The sequence below is a fragment of the Drosophila sechellia genome, chromosome 2L (genome assembly GCF_004382195.2).
Source record: "Drosophila sechellia strain sech25 chromosome 2L, ASM438219v1, whole genome shotgun sequence".
Lineage (NCBI taxonomy): Eukaryota > Metazoa > Arthropoda > Insecta > Diptera > Drosophilidae > Drosophila > Drosophila sechellia.
In genome coordinates, this window is record NC_045949.1 from 20,000,001 (window position 1) to 20,012,061 (window position 12,061).

At 40.2% G+C, this 12,061-nt stretch overlaps 1 protein-coding gene across 1 annotated transcript; it reads right to left on the reverse strand.

Moving 5' to 3' along the window:
• Positions 1 to 8,449: 8,449 nt before the first annotated feature.
• LOC116802350 (protein midgut expression 1) lies at positions 8,450 to 9,102 on the reverse strand. Its single transcript, XM_032726811.1, has 2 exons — positions 9,046 to 9,102; positions 8,450 to 8,993 (listed from the first exon to the last, which is right to left on the reverse strand). The coding sequence occupies exons 1-2, from the start codon at positions 9,078 to 9,080 to the stop codon at positions 8,756 to 8,758; spliced, it is 273 nt and encodes a 90-aa protein (XP_032582702.1). The 5' UTR covers positions 9,081 to 9,102; the 3' UTR covers positions 8,450 to 8,755.
• Positions 9,103 to 12,061: the final 2,959 nt, after the last annotated feature.

Consider the following 12,061-nt stretch of genomic DNA (forward strand, 5'->3'; position numbering starts at 1 on the left):
TTTGAATTTATATTTATCTGGAATAGAATAGCCTTACGGATATGAAGCATAGTCGTAACAGATTTGCAATTCTCCTTGCTACTCCGACCCTGAAATCCCTTTCTAATCGCTAATTGATTATCCTATCTATACCTTTGCCTTGGTGCATTATATGATTTTGTTCGTAACTCATCTCAGACAAATACATATCAGCAACAAATTGAGGATAATTTAAAAATTTATCAATATTTATACATTGTTTTCTATTTTCTGTTTAACATTTAATTACTTAAAAGCGCAAACACATTTTTTGAAACAAAATTCCTACTTCTGAACTGATTTCGGCAACAAACCCCAGATGGCGTTAAAGTCACATGAACATGATTGAGCGTAAAATACCTATAATGTAAAATACATAGGCACATGTAAAGTTCATGTGCCCTTCATGTGTCGAAATGATGTAAATATACGCACTAGAAAAATTAAAGTTCCTTTTTTACTACTTAATAAAACACAGTTAAAACAATTTAAAATAATGCTCAGCAACATTATGTGTTTAAGTTAAACGTTGGCATCTATCATAACAATTTCGTGTCGTTCCGCCCGATCAATCCCACATACATAGTAAATCATGTCTTTAGATAGGCATTTTTTGCAGGGGGAGCTACTCAAGTGTATCCAAAGGCATAATATTGGGGCAACATAATTGGCATATGGTAAGAGGTTACCTCGCTGGCTGTGCCACACGATTCTCAGTGCCTCAGTTCAGTTTCTCCGATCGGCTCACATGCAATGCAAATTACTTATCTTAGAAAATACTGTGACAATTTAGTGTAATGAATTGGGTAAATGTGCCTAATGCGAAATGGCACATTTATGCGCGGACACAAATCAATTCATTCGGTCCCGCGAGTTTTGCACATAAATTAATAAGCCCTATAAATTATCATAAAAACGGCGGAAAATTGAATTTCGCGTGGGCGAAAGTCGTGGGTGGTCCGTGCGCAGCTGTCGAAACGGGCCCAGCGGAAACGGAAACAAAGCAGCAGCATCAGAAATGTCAGCCGATGCAATGAAATATCCATCACAATAATCATCGCCGGACTCGTGGCAAGATTATTTTCCGCCCTGTGCGCGCTGGCTCGCCTAATTGATTTTATTCTCCCGCTTTTTGCGTGTGTTAATGTCAAAAGAAGAAACAATAATCATTGTGGCCCTGGTTGTCCGACTAATTAGCGTTCAGAAATAATTGAATAATTGTCCGCTGCGCCGCTCTTGAGCCTTTTTCTCTAAACAGGAACTGGCTGCAGTTGCAGCTTTACCATTTGATTTACGGGCTCTGCAAAAAGGGCAATAAAACAATGCAAAATCAGGCCATCCACATTTGTGGGTGGGATCAGCGCGAATCAATTTGATAAATTATGGAAATTTTTGGCGTTCTGTGACTTCTTTTGAGGGCTCACATCGCTGTTTTTGGACGCAGCGCATTTATTTATATTTTTACACCGTTTAGCTGCCATAGAAGGTATGTTAATATATTTAATTTCGCTGTGTGGCAAAGAAGCGCCAGTAAAATTGCAAAATTAATGCTCTTCGTGTAAATGTGGCACATGCATATTTCATGACAAAGTGCCAAAACTTCAAAAATAACCAGCGAGAGTGGAAAAAAGGCGACGAGGAAAGCAAGCATTTAAGTTAATGGGACGTGGGTTTATTTCTCGCTGTCTGCTCGCCATTGTATTTATGTATTATTTATTCTTGTTTTTATGGACTTGGTTATTGGTTCTTTTTGTTTATGAACATATAGGGAATATTCATGTGCAAAAATGTGGCTCACACGCAAAATAAGCAGAAAAAGGGTTCCAATGAATATATTTGTACAATATTGTTTTATGCTAACTAGACTATTTACTTCTCATTCAGCTATTACAAATGATAGCTTATTTATGTTTTATTTAAAGCATGAAACAAAAATAGTCAAATCATCGAACGCTCAATAATTATACCCGTAATTATACTCGTAATTGCTCGATTTAAAGTTACGAGTTTTTCCAGAGGTTTCATTTATTTCCATTGCGTTTTCATCGTTTGTTTTCCGCCAATTGTCAATTGTCGAATGGATGTGCGTATGATGCAGAAATGGAAAAACCATAGCGCAGCCTCCATTCGCCTTGCAATAAAATTTATTTATTTACAATCCATACTTTATGCTTTCGCCATTGTGGACACATCCTGTTTTTGTTTTCGCTCCTGGAAACGCTTTTATTTTCCTCGCACTATCGGGTCAATTCGATTGTTTGAAGTGCAATTTTATGAAGCGTTAATCGGGTATTACATTTATGCATGTAATCCCCACCCCGAAAGATTAGTTGTTGTTGATTCGCAGATTTGACAATTTATCGAGGCGGAAAAAATGCAATTTCATGGCAAATTTGTTGTGCGAATAGCGTTTACTAACACTGGACAGCAGACTTAATTGGAAACGTATCAAGAAGCTCGAAACACGACCAAACACGCTGTTCTTTCCTCGAACAATGCCCGAATCTGCCACGCCCCCACATTCTGTGCGCTTTGGGATCTGATAATTTGGCCATTTAATAGTTAGCTGGATGCGAGCGTTTGGGGACATTCGGTTTAATTGCTTTTTTCCCCTTCGTTTTGCATAATTAGAATTTGATAAAATGTTTCAATGGCTTCCAAAATGCAACGCACCACCGCCCACCGACCATCGCCCATCGCCCACCGCCCCTTGCCACGCCCATTGCATGTTGCATGTGCTGACTTGCTGTGCAAATTCGATTTTAATAATTGGAATTTATCTCTGATCAAATTTCGTGGTTGCTGAAAATGTGCTCACTGCACAGAACACAAAAACGGTCTGCATTTTTTATCCAAGCTATTTAGATAGAAATAGATTTTATTTTGAATTTTCAAATTAAAATTGGCAATCAACTATTGAATTTGTTCATTAAAAATGATGGTATAATTTAAACCCGATTTTATTGTGTACTCCATATAGCATCTACCAAATAACGCTTTAATTCTTTCTTCAAAAGAGTACAAAAATAATTGGTTTGCACTAATTTTTCGAGTGTATTCCCAACCCCCGCTCGCGCCCAGTAAATTAAATTGGTTTTTAATGGGCCAACGATGCGTTTTTGCACAGCATCGATATTGGCGCAGATTGATTTGGCAGTTAACAAGCATTGCTGGCCGAAAAACATCAAAAGTGCGCCTGGCACTGGCTGACTTTCCGCATCGAATTGCCCTGGAAATTGTATTGACAGTCGTCTCTGGCTTTCTATACCCGGTACCCAGTTCCCAGTACTGGGTGTGCTCCTTCGGCTCCTATTTCTCTGCCAGCCTCTTTATTTGCTGATGCGACAAATTGACAGCCGATGTGGGGTGGCATGCGAATTTGTTAATAATCTGGCATTTCTCCATGGCATGCAGACACTTCTATGCGCTCTTCTGTCTGAGTTTTCAGATGAGCTATGAAAGCAATTAGTCCCACATGCCGGGCCACTTCAAAGAATCCTAATGGAAATTAACTTTTTCAGGTCATTTGCATGCCCTGTGCCGACTAAAACCCATTTTGTGGCTTTAAGTTGGGCAGAAGATCATCCATTTTAACTTCCTTTTGTATGGTTATTTAAATCTAAAACTTCTTCAAATTAGATTTAAATTATTAAGGTTAAAATGAATTTAATAAACATTAATATCAGAAAAAGCTACCCTTTGAACGGAGTATATTGCTTTTTACTAATATCATGCCATCATGCGACGATTTATTACATTTAATTGTTACTTTTTTATAGTATATTTTTGCTAGTATTGGTACCTTTACTCGTACAATAAAATGGTATACTCGATTATTTAAAAAGAATTTACGGGTCGAATAAATCATACATATATTCTTTGTCAGGATCACTAGCCTAGTCGATCTGGCAATGTCCGTCCGTTTTGTCCGTTTTTCCGTCCCTTTGTCCGTCCGTATGAACATCGTGATCTTGTGATCTTTAACAACTAAACAGTTCTGATTAAGCATAATTCCTAGATTAGTTAGTTAGAAGAGTTAGTTTTAGGAGATTGGCACGCCCACAAACCGCTAAGAATGCTCCTTTCCAATTTCAGCCGGAAATTTTACTCAGCATATAGCTGAGTAGCGGGTATCTGATAGTCGAGAAAAGCGCGTATAGAATTCTCTCTTGTTTTAATTTAAATATCAATCGACCAATAATTTCGCAAGTCTGCTTAACCGTACTATTTATTTGCAAATGCGCATGTGTTTCGCTCGGGGACCATTTAATTATGATTCAATTAAAAAATTCTTGCTGTAAACTAATTAGAGTCCCCTGTAAACGCAAATGTTTCTTTAGAGAGAAAATGAAAACATTGTTTATGGGTTGAAAATCCGACAAAATCCACGAAGCCAACAATAAAGGTTGGTAGCGGCAAAGTCTCATGCGGTTGTTAAAATTTCGGCAGGCGTGCGTTAGAATTGCGGAAAAGCTGGGAAAATCGGAGAGAGGTGCTCGTGGAGTTGGAAAAGCCTGCTCCACCGGGGGGCTGAGCATTCATTTTTTATGTTTATTGTCGTTTATCGTTGCCAGCCAAGGGGGCGTGGCTCCGGGGGGCTGGGGACTGTGGGCGTGTCATTAGGGGCTCGGCGCCAAGATGAAAAAGAGTAAACACGGCTATGAAAAAACGTTAACAACTCTCTTGGGGGGAAGCGGGGGAATAACCGAACGCATTACACACACAATCTTTCAGTCCGTATCGCCGTGTGTGAGTAACTTTATTAGCTGTCTCCCCTGCGGAGTGTCTGTGTGTGTGTATGGTGTGTAGTGTGTGTGCGGTGTGTGCGGTGCTTGTTACCTTGTCAACATTATGAACATGACAGGGGACCTCCTCTGCATCCTGCACCTGGGAAAATTAGTCTGCGGCTCAGGTTTCTGCACACACAGATTATATCCATTATTTTTGGGATGGTCTTATCGCAAGCTAAAAGTACTACATTTAGTCCGAAATAGTTGCTTGAAAATACAAAGCTAAAAACTAGAATGTAATTAGTAATATATATTCCATTTAAGCTAATTATAGTTGTGGATATAGTATAGGGAAAACTCCCATGATGCACAAAATAGTCTCTCTTACTCAGAAGACATTCTTCTATTTGAAATCTAGGCATCATTGTAAGGACTCTATATATTCATCCTAATTCTTCATATTTTCTTAGAAGAGTTTCAATTACCTGGTTCCGCAACTCATTTGCCACGATAATGGCGACAAAAGCGTGGTGATGCATAATTCCTCGCTGCTCTAGAAATATTCCATCCCGGGCTGGGGGTTTCTTTAATATTTTTGCAAATGATGCCGAGAAATCTCGGAGCGAACTCGCACCTCGCCGGGTCATTTAAATGCAGATTGCAATGAGCAGTCTGTCCACTTGAAAGCCGACATTTGCATAATGGCGGGCGACACATTGCAGCGGAAGCGGAAACGGAAACCAGAACCAGAGCCAGGGGAAAAGTGGGAGGGAGGTGCGGAGGAGTGGCAGTTGCAGGTGCTGCTGGGATCGTGTTTATGACTACTTGGAATTGCAGGGTTGTCGTCGGGGTTGTCGCTGCTGTCGTTACCAAGCGGATGCCATCCAACATTTGGGGCCAAGTTGGGAACTGTTCTCATTTGAATGGAACTGTCATAAATAAGCTGGGATTTCGAAGAGCAGTAAGTGCGAAAATGCCTCTCCAAAAGTGGTGAAATATTTTGATTTATAAAAAATAAAGGAAAGTACCTTTCAGGATATCAAAGTTCTGCATTCACGTGTCTAGTAAGAAAATATCAATTGGGTACTTTAATTTCTTTTAGAATACAGTGCTTAATAACTTATTTCAAATGTTGCCTTGATTCTTGAAAAGCGATCTATGCCAAAGTAAACAATTATTTTAATTCAGCAACCAAATTAAACCATTTGCTATACATATATTTTTGGTAAACGCTGATCTTGTATTATTGCTCCAAAACGCACTATTTCTGGTCTGAAATAAAGTTTCCGTGTGGCGAGGGTTCAAATTTGGAATTCCCAAAAATATTTTCACCTTGCAATGGACCATGGCCGCGTGGCCCTGCCTCTCGTTCTTGCCACAGTTGGCGGGATGTTTATGTTGCCACATGGAAGCGGGGAGGGGCACGCATAGAGCCCAACACACACACACATGCAATGGTGGTGAAAGGTGCAGCTGTGACTTTGGGTGGGGATAGTGGGTGGTTGGTGGGTGGGTGTTTGTTGCTGGGGAGGTGGTGTCAACCAGTGTCAGTTGGATGTGGGGCTCTGGAGCTGTGCAGCGAGGAGCCTGACAACAGTTGGACAATCCCTACCAGGCACTTCAAGAAATTGGTAATGCATTTTCGAATATTTAAAATGTGGATGTGCACCACAATTGGATTTGCAGACCTATTAGACAATTAGCGTGATAAAATGTCAATACATTTTACAATTTATTTCAATTTATTTTATTATTTATTTTTGCATTTTAACGTTTACGTTTGCAGCCACAACAAAATTAATAAATTATATTTTAATTCCAATTTAATTATTAATAAGCCATGTAATAGAATTATAGGTTATATATATATAGGTTATATATGCAAAGTTTTATTCGCGACGCCTTTTTCGTGCAGTGTAGAAATCGGTTCCGGCTGAGCTTTTGTTGCTCGTGTGGCATAAATATCGTTGCGGTTGCACGTGAAAATTGCATTTGGCCAGCAGCATTTGGCCGCTGCCTGAAAGTTCCACTTGAAGTGGAGGAGCGGAGTCGAGGACATCGAGAGGCTGGAGTGGGTGGGCGTGGGGCTGAAGGTTGTGGCAATGCGCCCTTACAAGCTGTGCAAATTGTGGACTTAAATGTTTATAACGCACCGCCCAACCACCTAACCACCCAACCAGCCAACTCTAGACCATTTTCGGCGTTTGTTTATTAAGCTTTTCTGGTGGAGGAAATAGAAAACGAAACGAAAAAAGGTGTTGAATGCCACTTGCTGGGGCTGCTTTTTATTGCCATCGCACATCTAAGTGCAGCAGCTGTAAAATAAATATATATTTTTATTTTATCCCCCAAGCTCGCGGCAGTTTCATTTCTTTTATTTGTTGTAGTTGCGAGAGGATATAAATTAAACGCATTAGAGTAGGAAACCGCAGCGATTTTCCCTTGCCATTTTCGCCGGCATTAATTCGCTTTTGCAACCGACAAAGGCACTTAGCGTCTCACTCCCTCACTCGGCCCCTCTCTTTCTCTTTCTGCTATGTGCGCCCCGCCCTCTCTTTCGAATCGAAGTGTATACAAAATTTAAATAAGAAACAAATCGAAGTAATGGCCCAGCCCACACTCCTCCTCGACTTTTAGGTAGCAAATACCAAATGCTAAAATGCTGTAAGAGGCAGTGACGAAAAAAGCTGGGAAAGCTGGGAAAAGGGAAAATTCCTACCGGGCTCTTCACGTAATGAAAAAATAAGGGAAACCGAAAATCCATTGAAATGAAGTTCACTGAAGCATTTTTTGGTCAAGCAAATGAGAAGCAAAAAAAGGAACCGATGCCTATGACACGATACTGTTGCTTATAAAACACACTTTTCCCTGTCAACCATATCAAGCTGGTGAAAATTCAACTATCTAATTGTTACTATTCCATCATAAAGGGATTAGCGAGTAGCGTAAAGCAAATGCTTTATGAACATTGAACATAAAATGCATATTAAAGAGCAATAAACCGCAAACATGGTCGAATACAACGTGTTTTTATCGCAGATATTAAGCGTAATCCACAGTGGGTGTAAGTGCATCGAGGAAATAAACCGACATTAATTTTTTTCGAGCAACTGATTCGATATCCTTGATGGCCCATGGGAGTCCTTCGCTGGCTTGGCTGCCGTTTTAGTGGCGCAGAGCTTAGGGGCGAGCTCTTAAACAGAATGACTAACCATCTTAATCACATCACAGACATCGGGGGATATTTGCAGCAGCTGGGGCAACTAAACGCTCGCCGACATTTCGGCAGCTGTCAGTTGTTTGCCACTAAACGCTTACAACCAGCGGAAAAATGCGGAAATGTTATATAATCAAATGGCAGCCAAGAGGCGCTTTCGTGGCCACGGGGCGGACGTCTTCTTCCAAACTTTCCCGATGGCCCTATGGCCCCATGGCTCCATGGAACCAGGACTCCAGAGCTCCACCGACTTTGCCCCTTTGTTTGCTTTAGTTCTGTCTTGCACTTTGCATACAAAGTACCATTAACTACTGGCATCACTTTTTCACACAACAGCAGCTTTTGATGGGTTGGCGGTTTTTCCACACAGATTTCCTTTGTTTGCGGGCCAAATAAGTGAAAGCCAAGCTAACCAAGTGCCAAGTGCTCTGACCAGGAGTACTCCATTTGGACGAGAATGGCTTTGGTTTAGTGCATATACTCGCACAGAGCAATTATATCCGAAAGCACTCAATTGATTTTTATGGCCGTTTGCGGGTGAATTTATTGCGGGGTTGAACAAATGACAGAAAATTACTTGGAAAATATTAATAAAATTATATATTTAAGTGTTGCGAATTCACAAAACACAAATCTATCGATTTCTCCAACTTCAAATTTCGTGTTTAATGTAAAACTCTGAACGCTGAAAGATACTTTTGCTAGGTTCCATTTCTTAAATTACGCACTTCTGGATATGATATGTGATATGCGATAGTAATTCATAGATTATTAAGTATCTTTGCGCATTTTAGATTCTTTGTATCATTCGTTGGAGATATCCTCTGACGAGCGAAGGGGCTTCCGTTGCAGTAGTTATGCTATCCTTCAAGGACTTGTCGATAGTAGAATCAGAGTAAGACTTTGTGGTCGAGTCCTCCGATTTGTTGTGGAAGAAACAAAAGTAAACGACCAAGGCAACTATGACTAGAACTCCGACCGTGGAACAGGCGAAGATGCAGAGGCACTTAAGGCCCAATTTGCAACAGCTGTAAGAACTGGCACTTTGAAGAGATTCCCAGGGCCATAAAGGATACTTACCAGCAGAGAGCGGATCCAACGAGACGCAGACACATAATTGCTATCAGCAGGTTTTCTTTTCTATTTGTTTAAGCTTTTTGGAAAATAAGTATGAAAGAAAACGCTGTGGGATACTTCAGCATATGCTCAGGGGTAAAATGACATCAATTTAGGCAAAACAATTCCAATACTTTAGCCATAAAAATGATAGCCAAGTCCCCTCCAGTACGTAAGCATATTTTGGCTCTCAAGCAAATTATATTTTATGCTATTTTCTTACGAAATTCGTTCTTTGTGGACCACCTCCCACCTCAAATTGTCGTCGAGGGCCGCAGGAAAATTTCCAGAAATAAAATGAATCGAAAAAAAGGAAAAGAAAAGAAATGTAAGGAATCGAAACGAAACGAAACAGTCGAAGAAAAGTTGAAAGGCGGGAGAAATGTGCTTTCTTGCCGCATAATCGAAATGTATTTTGGCTTTTTATTGCATTGCCAAAGGTAAGTCCGGGCCAGGAGAACGGAGTTGGGCAATAAGGACCTGGCTTTTCGTGTGGGCGATAACAACATTTTAACGCCTTATGGTCCATTTAGGCAAAAGTGCCGATTACGCTCGGCTTAACCAGAAATTATGACCTCTGAGCCGGCTGGTTTTGCGTGGCGGAACTTTAAGCTGCGGCAGGTCCTTCTTTTGAAAACGTGAGGTAGCAAACCTCCAGGGACAAGGTGTGAGCTTCATGCTGATTAGGGTGCTGAATATCTCTGAATTTACTTATAGGCAGGGTGATTCTGTACATCAGATTAAATATATAGTAGTTACTTAAATCTTTTCTTAAGCATTTAAAACAGACAAGTTCTTGGTAAAGTTTGGCATATTTGCACTCTCAAATTTGTGCTTGATTTCTTTAACTAGTGTGCAGTGCTACCATTTTGTACCGTTTACAATCCTAGACATCCCCTGTCCAAAAATCCGATCTTTTTCCCTTTTCAACCTGTATTTATTATATTTTGGCAACTACCTGCTATCTTCAATAAATCAGAGAATAGACAGAATAGGACAGCCATCACATAATGCGTAGCAGAGATTTGAATGACGCTGGTAAGTTAAGAACTTTTTGTTTCTAGACTAAAATATAAATTACATGATGCAGTAGGAAATTACATATTCGAAATGTCGTATCTTTGCTATGTTTAAGTGTTAGTGAAAACCAAATTTTTAAAGGACTTGTAAACAGAAACTCTAAAAGCAATAAATCATTTAGGCAAAGGATTAGGATATTATTATTATTAATATTCCTTTAGATGCTAATTTACATTTCTTAATATTCTACATAATATTACACTATGGCTTTTTATTACATTCTACTTTTTTCGCATATACTACTATCCTTCGATCTATCCTTTTTTTGACTGACTGCTGGCAGCACTGTTAGTGTGGCTACCATAAATCATACATGTGTGGTATCATTTCAACAAGATTGTTCAACTTAAGTTATTTGTATTTTAAGCCAAGCCCCTAATGCAATTCAGATAAGTCTTTCTGCAAACATTCGTCGATCCCAAAACAAAACCGCCACTCGTCGGGTTGCCGAGGAAACTTAAGCAGCAATTACCGAGCTGGTCACGGCTGTGCTTTATGTGGCAGCAACGGGGCGTATGCGCGATTTATTTGCATATGATGACCGGCATTGCGTAAAAATAAATGAAAGGCAATTAAAAGCATTCGGAGAGGCAATCATAAAATGTAGGCCAGAACAAATAAAGGGCCGCTCTTTCGAAAGTCATCCGTTGCCTCCCAACTGTCGACAGCAAATAAATATTGTTGGACATTTGCGAAATGCACAAAATATTGCCATTATAATCGAATGATTTCATTTGTGATACTTTTGTAATTTAATGCTATTTGTCGGGCGAATTTATGCCTATGAAAATTGAATTGGATTTCACATTGTTTTCGCATTGCTGCCCATGTTTGTGTTACTTTCGATGTGTGTATTTTAGCTGAAAGTTAAATTGAATTTGTACGAGTATTTGGGCGTTGTGGATTTCTTCGCAATCAATTGCCATGACAAATGCTCCCAGTGTTGTTGTCGCTTCTGCTTGCAGCTTGGCTTGCATTTGTCAAGTGGAAATGCTCTATTATGGGGTATTTTGACTTTGTTTTACAGGATAGAAACATGTAAATAAGCAAATATAAGATACAAATAGAGTATATTATTCAATTTTGTAAATACAAGTCATGTAGTCCAATTTATGACACCACTAATTAGTTACTATTGATGTTACACATTTGATGCTTCACATTTGAAATATTAAAAGTCGTTAAAAATGCATCCCCACACTTTTGAGTTGAGTCGAAAGCAGGGTACCACCAGTTCGTTGTGAAGCGACCTACACAACTGCAGGCTTCAGTTTTTATTCCCGGAAAAGGGAAACGGTCTGTGGACAACTGCGCTGCGCTGCGAATCTTGTGCATTATTGCGATTTTACACGTTGCTGCACTCGAAAATGAAACGGACAATAAGCTCCACTTGCCCACTTGGGGGCGTGGCAGCGGGAGGGCGGGAATGCAGCATCCAACCAACAGCCATCATCGCCACTGTCCGCCGCTAAAAGCTTTTTGATTATGAAAAATGTTCGAAACATATGCTCCAAATGACTGCGGAGCGTGCGAAGAAAGTCCTTCCCGGTCCTTTGATCCTTTTTGCAGTGCATCAGAGAAGTACGACTACACGAATTACGTACCTAGCACATATGTGTTCTACACGTAGTGGATGTTGTGTAAGTAATCATGTTTTATTTGGCTGCAGCTCTGCCGGCTCTGCTCGTCCTTGTTCTCGTCCTTGCCGGGAATTGTGTGCTGTTTATTGTGGCTTTGCAGTTTTTTAGTTGCCGCTGCGAGTGGACTCTGCTGGGCGCATTGTTAATGGCCGTGCCATTTTATTTCAAAATTAATAAAGTGGCCAGCCAAGCGGGGGGAAATGGCAAAACAAACTTTCAAGTCGTTTTGATTTCTCTTTGCTGCTGCGAGCAACTTTCAG